Genomic DNA, 14136 nt, shown 5'->3' with positions numbered 1-14136 from the left:
AGAAGCCCCGTCGGACCGTTCACTGGGCGACGGTAGCGGCGAAGAAACACTAGATTTTCTGGGTGAACGTTTCGACGATTTCTTTTTCTTCGTGTCGTAACACACCCACTGAATTTCACTCCAACCAACACACTCGAGGCATGTATCCAAAGGCGAAAAACTTTGCCCCTACAGGAAGAGCAAAGGGAGTGAAGATCCACTTCAGGTTTGGAGAGGAACGCTCCACACGATTTTCCGGCTCTAGGCCCAGGACAACGGCGGATCTGCTCCATAACGCACAAACACAAGACACAGGAACGCAGGGAATCAAAGGAATACACTTGGGAAGCACAAGGAAGGGTAGTGAACGCACAGGAACACAATGGATAAGCACAAGTTACCACGCGGTAAATACGTGGGACACACGCGGCGGACACAAAGGGTCGAGAGAGACGAGAGCGACGTGGTGTCACGTCGCGACCATAGAACTTACTGGCGCTCACGACCCAAGCGGACCTCGACCTAGCGCAAAAGCTACCCTCGGGGCACGTTCTCTTACTCCCGAGTTAGCCCTCCATAGAAAACGGGTTTAGGGTATACTACACAAAACTCTGGTTGGTAGAGAGGAGATTACAGGTAACTCCTAAGAAAGTAGTTCAAGGTAAGTATTCGTATTGGAACAAACCTAGATTTACTAGACATAAGCAGTCACTCGTAACTCACACATGATAAATTGTAACCCAATTATCCGTGAATGAAGAAAAAGCACAAGTCAAGAGCACTAAACACTAAAAGGGTAGAGAAGATGAATGCAAAGGCTGTATCGTACAGAGGAAGTGAGAGCAAAACCTCTTCACTTTGCAACCAGCAGTGTTGTGGAGAGATGTGAGCAAGTGTCCTCTCACTCCATGTGCTTGCGCTATGTTTGCCCAGCAACGAAGCAGGGTGCATAAAACCAAATTTTCTATTGGCCGTTCGTAGAAAACATAATAAGCAGTAACCCCGTATAAATGACTTAGAAGTTTGTATCAGCATAGGAATAAATTAGAATTTGAAATCACAGCACAAAAATAATTTAAGACTCGAGTCCTTGATGGCAATTTTCATTTTTATGAATTTGGGCTAGGAGGCCTAGCAATAGGTCCTAGAAGAGCATTTAGCACCCACGTGCAATAGAGGAAACCCCTCAGTCGTAAGATGAAAGAAAAGTTAAGAGGCTAGACAACAAGGTGGAAGAAAGGAAATGGGAATGGAGGTAAAAGCTAAAAAGTGAGACATACTTCATGGTTAATGTACCTGCATCGATACGGTTATATTTACACAGCAGAAAATAACAACTTACCAACTGAGCAATAGAATGACTCTGGATTTTCAATCAACTTCCCCATGTGTACATGTTCACTAATGCTGATGCGTTTCACTATGTCGTAAATCTTCCTTCCATTGACGTAAGTGTGGTCCGAAACAACCAGGAAATAGTCGTATTCGTTGACGTAGTTTTCGCTCAAGTACGAGAACACCCTGAATATCTTGATGAGTGGCTTTGTATCCTTGAAACCAACCACAGGAATGTCTAGCCCAAGCTTCTGCGATCCTATACCATCAATGAAAAAGATCAGCTTGTCGACATGATGGTGCAGGGTTCTGTTAACTGCAATGCCAAAAGAAGCTATTGTCTCTTTTGAAGATATAACTGCCACCAGAAGTTTCTCTCTTATTCCCAGCTCCGTGGAGTAATAGCGCGGTCTGAGGATCTTCTGGGCCTTTGGCGACTTCGGTATATTTTCGTTGTTGTAATTGTTATCGACGATAAGCTTGGGTTCGTAGTCCTCCTCAACCGAGCCGTCGCTTCTGAGGTCTCGTAACTTGCCGCTGAATTGGTCGTATCTCGTACAGTCATCTTCAATGAAGGGCGTCTGAATAATACTTATAGCAATGCCAATACACAAGCCAATGATGACTGGTGAGCTTTGTCTGCTATGGATAATGAGAGATTTCAGTGTTATCATCACTGCGCTTTGTTGAGAAACGCAAGCTTGTTAGTCAACCTGAAAAAGTCATAAAAACATATTACTCTTAATTACAGCTACTAATCTTAGACAACAATCAAATAGTATTCAATATTCTGTCTATGTTACATAAGAAATCAAAATGATTGTTCACAATTCTCATTTTAATGCTTTCAACTTTCAAAGAAGCAACAGAGTTTGGGGTCCTTTGACTGGCCAGACAGTACTACATTGGACCCTTCTCTCTGGTTACGGTTCTTTCCTTTTGCCTACACATACACCGAATACTCTGGCCTATTCTCTACAGATTCTCCTCTATCTTTATACACCTGACAACACTGAGATTGCCAAACAATTCTTCTTCACCCAAGGGGTTAACTACCGCACTATAATTGTTCAGTGGCTACTTTCCTCTTGGTAAGGGTAGAAGAGACTCTTCAGCTATGGTAAGCAGCTCTTCTAGGAGAAGGACACTCCAAAATCAAACCATTGTTCTCTAGTCTTGGGTAGTGCCATAGCCTCTGTACCATGGTCTTCCACTGTCTTGGGTTCGAGTTCTTTTGCTTGAGGGTACACTCGGGCACACTGTTCTATCTAGTTTCTCTTCCTCTTGTTTTGTTAAAGTTTTTATAGTTTATATAGGAAATATTTATTTTGATGTTGCTACTATTTTTAAAATATTTTATTTTTCCTTATTTCCTTTCCTCACTGGGCTATTTTCCCTGTTGGGGCCCCTGGGCTTATAGCATCCTGCTTTTCCAACTAGGGTTGTAGCTAAGCATTTAATAATAATAATAATAATAACAGCCAGCGATGACCTGATGTGGAATTGGGTCTCGTTTAGACAAATGATCATTACACTTCAAGTCTTTGGAACACCCAGTAGCTCTTTAGCAGCAAGGAAAAGCAGTTTAGCTAAAATGGGAGCAACTGTAGCTCCTCCTAAGACAGACTAAGTCCTGCGCTAGCTTTTACATATATGAGCAGCCGGTAAACAAACGTATTAACCCTTTTACCCCCAAAGGACGTACTGGTACGTTTCACAAAACCCATCCCTTTACCCCCATGGACGTACAGGTACGTCCTTGCAAAAAAATGCTATAAAATTTTTCTTTTCATATTTTTGATAATTTTTTTTAAAAATTCAGGTATTTTCCAAGAGAATGAGACCAACCTGACCTCTCTATGACAAAAATTAAGGCTGTTAGAGCAATTTAAAAAAAATATACTGCAAAATGTGCTGGGAAAAAAATAACCTCCTCGGGGTTAAGGGTTGGAAATTTCCAAAGAGCCTGGGGGTAAAAGGGTTAATACATGATGTAACATACCTATGACTAATAATATAAGGTTAGATTAATCTAACAAAAGCAATTGATTACAGTGAAATGATAATATAAATACAGACAAGATAAGCCAAACAGCATTTAAGACATAGAAAAACTCCAATTCCAAGCTGATAACAAAACTTCAATCTTTAAAAATAAAATCTAATTTTATCAATGTATACATCCCTAACATCTTGATATCAATCTCTCTTTATGAAAAGTTGGTTTGGTTGATAAGTTTTGTAATTATACACTTGAAGGTTTGCATAGTAAGCAGAGCATGAGTCTGAACTATTCAAAACATAAAACCTTCACTTATTCCTTCAGGAAAAGAAATAAATACATGTAAAGTTAGAGGTGGAATTTTGTCCATGCAACCCTCAGGATTCTATGTCCATGTAAAATTCAAAGTACTTTTTAAAAACTGCATTTTTCTCTGGCAAAGTATTCAGTCATTCATTTGTATATGAGAGCTGTCTTCTCTCACTGAAGCTAATACAAAACATGGAATTTCCATCCTGAATCTAGTCTAAAGATTCTTTAGCTATGGTAAGCAGCTCTTCTAGGAGAAGGACACTCCAAAATCAAACCATTGTTCTCTAGTCTTGGGTAGTGCCATAGCCTCTGTACCATGGTCTTTCATTATCTTGGTTTAGAGTTCTCTTGCTTGAGGGTACACTCGGGCACACTATTCTATTTAATTTCTCTTCCTCATGTTTTGTTAAAGTTTTTGTAGTTTATAAAGGAGATATTTATTTTAATATTATTCTTAAAATATTCATTTTTTCCTTGTTTCCTTTCCTCACTGGGCTATTTTCCCTGTTGGGGCCCCTGGGCTTATACCATTCTGCTTTTCCAACTAGGGTTGTAGCTTAGCAATTAATAATAATAATAATAATAATAATAATAATAATAATAATAATAAAAGGCATCGTCTATTCTCCAGTTTTCTGTTGCCTTCTCCACAAAAAAACAGGCCCATATAAACGCTTGCAAAACAATCATCTACAATCCAAAGGGCTCCCTTTTCTTACATAGCCAATCTTGGAGAGTGTACATGGGGGTTGTTTGTGTATCAATGGATGCATAATTACCATAAGCATTAGGCCAATAGGATATGACCTTTAGATCTTTCAGTATGAAAGATTTCTTAGGGGAATAGTAAGAAACTCCTTCTCTCATAGAAGTTGAACATGTGAAACCCCGTGGGGTAGATTTTCTAGGTGAATACAGTTTCACTATTTCTTAACCCTTTTACCCCCAAGCTATTTGGAACTTTCCAACCCTTAACCCCCAGGCATTTTCTTTTTTAAGCACATTTTGCAATATACTTTTTCTAAATTGCTCCAACAGCCTTAAATTTCATCATAGAGAGGTCAGGTTGGTCTCATTCTCTTGGAAAATGCATGAAGTTTCTCAAAAAGTTATCAAAAATATGCAAAAAAAAAATGTAATTAGCCGTTTTTTGCAAGGAAGTACCGGTACGTCCATGGGGGTAAAGGGATGAGTTTTGTGAAACGTACCAGTACATCCATTGGGGGTAAAAGGATTAAAAAAAACAGTAGCTGTAGGATCTCACATGTCACAGGAAGACCTGAATCACTAGTAGGTCTGAAAGGGGAATAATAGGCATTGTACAAGATTAAGGAAGGTGGACTAGAAGATGCTTTGCGTATAGTCCTGGAATGACAAGGTGTACTCTTTGGGGCACGCTGTTGTGGAACATGTTCCATTCGTACAGGGGAAAAATCTGGAATCATGGATGAAAAATCTCCCTGATCGCCCACATCCGAGATAAAAAAAGTTGCTCATACAAGATTAGCACACTCGTTGGCGGAGATAGGGATTAGAAAGGATTCTCAAATTATGGGAATAGGAGAGGCACTGCCATTGTCATTACTCTCACCTTGAATTAAAGCAGATGCCAAGGGGCCGTAATCGCTAGTGGCATTCTCAACTTCACTGAACAAAACAGGAGATAGCACATCTATAAAACTCATGACCTAATAATTGGTCGCCCTCCTTCGTTACTGGCATTTCTGGAAACTCTGATAATGAAGGATCAGACAGGGGAAGTACTAATGAAGGATCAGACAAGGGAGGTACTAATGAAGGATCAGACAGGGGAAGTACTAATGAAGGATCAGACAGGGGAAGTACTAATGAAGGATCAGACAGGGGAAGTACTAATGAAGGATCAGACAGGGGAAGTACTAATGAAAGATCAGACAGGGGAAGTACTAATGAAGGATCAGACAGGGGAAGTACTAATGAAGGATCAGACAGGGGAAGTACTAATGAAGGATCAGACAGGGGAAGTACTAATGAAGGATCAGACAGGGGAAGTACGAGGATGGAAAAGAGGTTTACACTTCTTGCTCTCCTTTGAGAATGAAGCAGATGAAAGAGATCGATTCCTTTCTGTTTTCATTTTCCGACAACTATTGTACTTACCCCAATGGGAGGGCGATCACTACCGGCAAATTTCACAAGGGGAATTTCTGGGTCGACCTGTGACGGCCGGTGAAAAGAGTCCTTCTTTACACTTTTCTGATATAAATCTTCCAAATATAACCGAGAAAGATAAAAGCATGGAATGCAGAGGTTACTACCCTCGCGCGAGCACCTCGTGGGTGTCCTGTATACATCAGGGGCGTGTGAAAACCACTATTCACAGGCTGTCTTCCATTTAGATAATTCCTTCATCAAAGGGAAGGGCTGTAACAAAGGGCCCAGAAACCACACTTGATCACAAGGGGAATTCCTATCACGCCTCTTTCCTTTACAGAAAGAGCACACTAGGTGAGGATCAATCTCCATTTGATTCAAGAAGGTGCCACAAAGGCGACCTTTAAGGCCTGGATATATTCTCAAAACCACTTGCTTCACAATTATTCCTAGAGTAAAAAAATGAATCACACAAAGCACTAAGGAGAGGTCAGTAACAGACTACCGTACGTCGTCGCGACCAGAAGCAGAGTGGAAACATATATGCTGGGTCCGTTTTACTCGAGCCCTGGTGGGCCCATGAAGCAACCCTACAATATTGCTAGATCCACAATATTTCTTTAATCTGGTCTTAACAAAACAGTACCAGAGATAACCATATATATGACAAAGGTTTGTATCTGCTTAGGAACAAAATAATTTAAAGCCAATAAAACAATATAATGTATAGTACCACTGAATAAAAATAATATACAGTACAGTAGCTATATCAAGAACAACAAATGGTATACAGTACTAGTGCATTAGCCGACCCAATAATATAAAATAAATTTTATCATATCAATAATCTGTTGAACTAAAACAACTCACAAAGACAACTTACCCGGAAGAAACGTTTGTCTAAAACCTGAAGCCGATCAACAGCTAAAGGTCAAACGATGAACGACAGGAAACAGAAAATGTCATCTGTAGATGGTATTCCACATCCCTTTCTGCTCTACAGAGATTTGTGATCTTTCAAAGAATCATAAGACCACAAGGCATAGCCACACACTTCCCATACCTGAAAACATTAATCAAAAGTATTAAATGGATAAAAACAGTTCCATTCTGTTCGTAATACTAGGCATGCATTTAATTCTAATAGTCAGGTTTTCTCCATCATGAGGCTCAATACTAAACAGAATTCTAGAAGTTTTATTCCAGTTGTGACCAAGTTGTGGAATGATCTTCCTAATCGGGTAGTTGAATCGGTAGAATTTCAAAAGTTCAAACTTGCAGCAAATGTCTTCATGTTGAACAGGCTGAAATAAGTCTCTTGTTATAATTTATATATAAACGATGTTTTAATGTTGATACTGTTCTTAAAATATTTCATTTGGATTGTTCATAACTTTGACCCAAAACTCTTCTTTGGCAAAACTGCAACTTTGCTAGTACATATAGTTTACTTATTTCCTTAAGTGCCGATCATATGGATATATGGTCAGTCGCTAAGGAATTATCACTGTCTCTTGCTTTTGCTATTCATGAGTGACCTTTAAACCTTAAAGTAAAAGAAGCAGGGGTTGGATGACTCATGGCACCAAGTGTTAAACCTAATATCTGGGATGCTAATTCCATAAAGGTTTAAAGGTTTAAAGGTCGCTCATGAATGGCAGAGGCAAGGGACAGTGACACTGCCCTAGCAAGCAGGACAATGCCCTAGAGACTGACCATATTTTATATGTTCAGCGCCCAAGCCCCCTCTCCACCCAAGCTAGGACCAGGGAGGGCCAGGCAAATGGCTGCTGATGACTCAACAGATAGACCCATAGGCTCCCCCAAACCCCCCCAACCTTAGCTCACAAGGATGGTAAGGTTGCAGACACTAATGGCACTAACGAGACTGAGCAGGACTCGAACCCCTGACTGGCAAATACCAGGCAGAGACGTTACCAATCAGGCCACAACAACCCAATGCCTGAGTATGATGTGTATGTGGCTATACTCATAAATTCTAAGAGAACATAGTACAGTACCTTCATTAATAATGAAAAGATGCTGGCTTGACAGGTAGCATATGTCATAAGAAGTACACCTACCTGTGAGTTTGACTTGAAGTCCCTTCCATGCACAGCACTTTTAAATAAACTTTGAATTGACATCACATTAAACAAGATAGTTCAATATAGGTAAAAATATATATGACTGTATGAACACCCCCATATTGAGAGAAGTTATTATTAAAATTTCTTGTAGGTTATATAAAAAATGCACTCTTTATCAATACTAAGTGAATCTAAGACTTATATATTATCATTAACCCTTTTACCCCCAAAGGACATACTGGTACGTTTCACAAAACACATCCCTTACCCCCATGGACGTACCGGTACGTCCTTGCAAAAAACTGCTATTTGCAATTTTTTTTTTTTTTTTTTAATAATTCTTTGAGAAAATTCAGGCATTTTCCAAGAGAATGAGACCAACCTGACCTCTCTATGATGAAAATTAAGGCTGTTAGAGCAATTTGAAAAATATATACTGCAAAATGTGCTTGAATAAAAAATAACCCCTAGGGGTTAAGGGTTGGAAAGTTTCAAATAGCCTGGGGGTAAAAGGGTTAATACTGTATATATCCTCTAAAATCAACTAGAAAAACTGGAAACAATATCACACAACTTACATCTAGAGACATTACACATCGACATGCATGATTCATGCTGACTAGATTAACAATCACCTCTTGCTATCAGCCATGCCTGGAAAAAAGGAAGTATGTTACAAGCAATGATATTAGCAATCTTACACTTCAATGCATAAGTGATCAGGGATATCTGATGTAAATCAATGTTCATCAGCCCCATGTCACAATTTTAAAACTAAGAGCAAACATCAAACACATTGCAAATTATGTTAAGTTCTACCAAATTCTCGAGATATTACCATCACATACAAAGTATTCATCATTCCTTATACACCTTTTTGTTATTTTTCATCCAGTGACCTTTCTCAAGAGAGACTTAGGCCCACAAAAGCCTAAAAAGTACTTAAATTCTAATCACGTCAAAAACACAGTATGGCACATGTGGTGCAGAAGCTCTGTAGGGGGGTGGACATGCTATCAAGAGCTCAGACTAACCCCATTGGGAATGATCAATGACATCTACCGTATACAGTATTCGGTTCGGTAACATCGTTAGAAATGGTTCGAGGCCATGCCTTAACAAATGCTTCTGATAAAACAATGCATCACATACATATGCAATATTTTGCTACATCTGCTTGGTACAGAATTTAATAAACATTACAAACTAAAACTGAACTATTTTCTTGATTTCTTTGTAAACAAGCATAACTGACAACTACAGCTCAATACTTTTTTTTTATTTCCTCACTACCTTACCTAGCACAAACAATTAATTCTTTTCTGAAGACTCACTCTCTTCCCTATTTTCTTTCAATTTGTTACCATAATCAAAACACATCTATATATATATATCCATCTATCTATATATCACTGTGCCAACCTAAAGTCAAAATCCCGGTTTTACTTTGTGGTCTCCATTTATTGCAGGCAAGAGGAAATCACGAATCTTGAAATGGGCAGGTCCTAATACAGTTACCGTAGTTCCAAAATATGCTTAATTACCACAATAAGAACTACTTTTAATAATCATTAACTAAACCTTATGTGTCTACATCATGAACTTTATATCTGATGCAAGTTTAATATCTATCTCTTATCAACATCTTTGCCTAAATAAACATTGTCCTAAGAAAGGCAGCCTTGTACTCATTTGTGGAATACAGAGACAGGGACAAAATACATACTTTAAATGATGTAGTAGTTTTATCATGACTCCTAATTTCTCATGCATTAAAAATACAACTAATTCTAGAAGAGCTGAAAATAGTTTTCACTGTTAGAAGCAATAAAATCATAAAAGTCCACTACTCATAGGCAGCACAAATATGATAATGATACTTAAGATGAAAACTTGAATAAACCAAAGCTAACTTTACCTTCTTTATCGGGGTTTTCATTCCCTCGCCCATTATGCTATGACCTTTACTAATCTACGGCCAAGGGCCTGTCTACAGTATGTTCATTCACAAGAAATAGATCCACCAGAAATATATCTTTGCGACAAGTATGTTATGATGAAGAATATTTGTATGTGGTTATGCAAACAACTTTCAAAAGTATGTGCAGCAGCACCAAGAATTTTTAGCTCATATGTAAAATATGGAATACTTGAAAATTTTTGTGGTTTTAACAATTTTTAAAATCACAATCTACCCTTGAATTATTCAGATAGACATGTATAATGTGGGCTTGGAGGACTACGAGGCAACTAAGAGACACCTCTACAGGTGAGATATAGACCCTTAAAGGTAAGTCTAGTTACCATGCATCCCTGTATGTACCATACTAATTCACTAAAGTAAGAGTAGATGCCATCTCTTCTGCCATAGTTAGACCTGAAGTCCTCAATTTGGTTAGGTTAGGATGTATCCCTTCAACACTACTTTAATATGGGTTATGTGGGAGGCAAAACCCCAGATCACATAGGATCTAGGTTAAGAAGTGAGTGTCTGGACAAACTGCATTACAAGAAAAATTGAGATAAGGAGGGGAATTGGGATACGGAAAGATATATGTACGGACTGAATAAGGTGAGCTACTGGAAAAAGAAAACAGCCACAAAACTTATACAGAAATATAAGAAATATAGTCCAAAACTAAAAATTCTAAATTCCCATTTGCAATACGCAGCATACAGTTACGTTTCCATAAATCTTTTCAGATGCTTATATTCAATTTGCTACGACAACAGAGGCAATGATCAGCAGTTACGAGCATGGGCATATTACGTATATCACATACAATGCCTTTTAGGGTACAAACCCAGCAGGTGCAGTATGAAGCTAAGAAGTTTGACAGCTATATAGAAGAAAGAATACATGAACAGAGTTATAGTAGAGGCAAGGTAATCAAACTAAGCACGGATATCACTAACTCCCATGGGGCTCAGTCTTTTTAAGATATCTCTAAAATTGTTTGATAGATAAATATTTACCTTATATTATTATCATTATTATTACTTGCTATGCTACAACCCTAGTTGGAAAGGCAGGATTCTATAAGCCCAAGGGCCCTAACAGGGAAAATAGCTCAGTTTGAAAAAGAAATAATAAAATATACTACAAGAGAAGTTTAACAGTAATAGGGCTGGTAAACCTCTAAACACCATGCTCCTTCCTAACCTAACATAGGGTCTTTTATACTTACCTGTGTCCTATTGAAAAAAGGACATAGGAACAGAGTTATAGTAGCGGCCAGGTAATCAAACTAAGCACGGATATCACTAACTCCCATGGGGCCCAGTGTTTTTAAGATATCTCTAATATTGTTTGATAGATAAATATTTACCCTATATTATTATCATTATTATTACTTGCTATGCTACAACCCTAGTTGGAAAGGCAGGATTCTATAAGCTAAAGGGCCCTAACAAGGAAAATAGTTCAGTTTGAAAAAGAAGTAATGAAATATGCTACAAGAGAAGTTTAACAATAATAGGACCACGCTCCTTCCTAACCCAACATAGGGCCTTTCATACTTACCGTTTTAATTAACCTTAACTGGACTACAATGCCGGATCCTTAATCATCTTATATTGTAGTATATTAGACAAGCAACAGCAAACATTGATACAGAAACCAATATTACATAAAGAAATATTTGTTTAGATATTGTTAGTTTTTAAAATATCTTATTTTAATTGTTCATTATTTCTCATAACGTTTATTTATTTCCTTATTTCCTTTCCTCACTGGGCTATCTTTCCCTGTTGGAGCCCTTGGGCTTACAGTATCTTGTTTTTCCAACTAGGGTTGTAGCTTAGCTAATTCTAATAATAATAATAATAAGAATAATAATAATAATAATAATAATAATAATAATAATAATAATAATAATGGTTTTGCTAATGGGCAAATGGAAGATTTAAATATCAAAAGTATTTTGAAATAAATTAAGAATAAAAAACTATTAAAATAGGTAAAATTATAGAATAATGCAATAAAAGGTTTGTAGTTAATAAGACTAGCTTCTAATGTATTTTTTGGTGTTTTGAACATTTTTGATAGAGATTACTGGCAGACATCCATAGTTTTTGAGTTATGGTGGGTTAACTACCATAACTGAAAGGTTATGGCTTTGCGCTACGCATCGTCATCAAATAAGTTCGAAACACCTTAAATTATAATCTACATGTCTAATTGTATTGATATTTAAATGAAATTTTTCAAACATTATTTCCCCCAGCCATTATCATAAAAACCACTCACTGTAATAAAAAAAAGTTACCGTAATCAAAACGAGGAAACAGTAATGAAACACTGTCAAAACACTGGTGCTTCTGATTGCCACCCTTTCGGATGCATAGAAAACGGGGTTTTCCATCCAATTTTCTATGGAGTTGTTCTTAGCAGCGTTCAATTCATTGTATTACATATATTTTCTTACTTAATTGAGCTTAACGCTAGCGATCAAACATTCTCGTTGCTACTATATTCTGACAAGCGGAAAGTGTTTCGCTACACGCGTTAGCCGTGTGGGCTACCATTTCAATGTTATTTATCAAAAGTTAAAAAAAGTTAAAGTTGCGGGTTTTAGGTCTCCCCTGAGACGACCTACATCATCTCCTTGGGCAACCATAAGCCAGCAGGGACTATCACTTGCCCCCTCTAACCTCCCCCCCCAGGTGCCACCCTGGGGAGTACCCCCCGATAGAAGGTCTCACACTATTCGCGCCCTAGCGGGAACGCTAACTCAGGACCTCTGAAACAGAGGCCTGCGATGCTACCAACCTAGCTATCCGGAGTATCAATTATATAAAACCTTAAAGGAGCGAATACGCACTTAACAAAGAAGCAAGTAGTAGCTTCGCATTCAGGTTTCTGTTCGAACATGGACTTGGCTTCCAATGATCAGACTAAATATATCATGCACATGTTTCTACTCTAACCTTTAATTTTAATATGCAAAATCGAATATAAAACGAGCCTTTTATTCTGATCGAACAAGTAACCTAGGGTAGAATCACCACCTACCAATGTATTTCTGAACTACAGGTTTGAAGGAACCTCGTGTTATGTGCTCTGACGACAAAAGGAGTAAAATGGGTCTCCGCAAACAAAGTTTAGGAGGAGGTTATGTTTTTGCCGTTTGTGCGTTTGTTTGTTTGTGAGCAACTTCCTGAACACAAATTTAACTCATGGAGTAGTGGAACTTTCATGGATTCATTGCAATGTTGAGACGTGATAGCGATTCAAATTTAAAAGTCCTAGGTCAAAGGTCAACGTCAAGCAAAAGGTCAACCGAATTAACCCTAACCTTAACCATAAGTTTGCACATGGTTGTTACAGACTTTAGATACGCCTACAGTCTAAATTGATTCTGGGAAAGGCAGGCTGGTTTCGAGAAATAAGCTGCCATGGCGGAGGTCTGCAATCAGAGCTTGTGTTTAGTTAAAATCTGTAACTTCCTTGATAGATGATTCTAACAGTAGTATATGGGATTCAAAATAGTGTTTTTGCAAAGGTCTATCCAATTATGAGAGTTTTAATGTCCTAACTATAATTGAACCGAAAAATTAATTTGATATTTCAAACATGAAAATATGCTTTTCCTAAAACACCCTTACTATTCGTTAAACTTATCACGAATTGGTACAGAATTATTACTTTACGGTAACTATAAGAAGGATATAGGCCTTATATATCTACCTTATACTTATCTACTTAATCATAAAACTATTTTCTGCCGGTACAAATAAAATTTATTAAGTAGAATACCTACGACTTCGGCTTAAAGTTTCATCTAAACAAAAAAACATCAGTTTCTACTGTCCTACCTTATCTCTAACATTTCCTCGGTTATCGATAATTTACCTGAGTTCTTTTATCTCTTACTTTTATAAATATGAGATAGGAAAAGGTTTTCACATAATGCACACACCTATAAAGTCCTACTTCCCACGGTTGTTATTTGATAGTGGACAACCACAGCCAGGGTTGCCAGGTATGGGGATTTATCCCTAGAGTTTGGGATTTTGGGTGTCTGATGGGGATATTCTGTTCAAATTTCTATGAAGAAAAAAAGACGAGTAAACTTTTATATTGTTGCAATTGATTTGCTTGCGCTTATATGAAGTATATTGAGTAATTTCTATTTTAGTAAAGCCTGCGTGATCAAGACAGAGGAGAACATATTTGTGGAAATGGGGATTTTTAGGTTGTTTTGGGGATATTTTATGAGTTTTGGGGATTTTTATACTAACCCATCTGGCAACACTGACCACAGCTGTCAATCGAGTTTACAA

The 14136-nt window shown here is 37.8% G+C and overlaps 1 protein-coding gene across 6 annotated transcripts in view; it reads right to left on the bottom strand.

Annotated features, from left to right (window-relative positions):
* Chpf (Chondroitin polymerizing factor) overlaps positions 1-13846 on the bottom strand; it is a 47876-nt gene extending 34030 nt beyond the window's left edge. Inside the window, exons 1-4 of one of the 6 annotated variants that reach the window (XM_068353782.1) lie at positions 13773-13846; positions 8430-8505; positions 6645-6824; positions 1322-2027 (exon numbers count right to left, since the gene is read on the bottom strand). In XM_068353782.1, the coding sequence (XP_068209883.1) occupies positions 1322-1988 (667 nt within the window). In that variant the 5' untranslated portion in view covers positions 1989-2027; positions 6645-6824; positions 8430-8505; positions 13773-13846. Of the gene's footprint in view, positions 1-1321; positions 2028-6644; positions 6825-8429; positions 8506-13668 lie in introns of all 6 variants that reach the window. The other 5 variants (XM_068353784.1, XM_068353785.1, XM_068353786.1 and 2 more) reach the window with 5 other exon arrangements.
* Positions 13847-14136: the final 290 nt, after the last annotated feature.

Source organism: Palaemon carinicauda, chromosome 30 (assembly GCF_036898095.1).
Source record: "Palaemon carinicauda isolate YSFRI2023 chromosome 30, ASM3689809v2, whole genome shotgun sequence".
In the NCBI taxonomy this organism is placed as follows: Eukaryota; Metazoa; Arthropoda; class Malacostraca; order Decapoda; family Palaemonidae; genus Palaemon; species Palaemon carinicauda.
The sequence above is the reverse complement of the archived record's forward strand: the minus strand, read 5'-3'. Positions and strand labels throughout refer to the sequence as shown.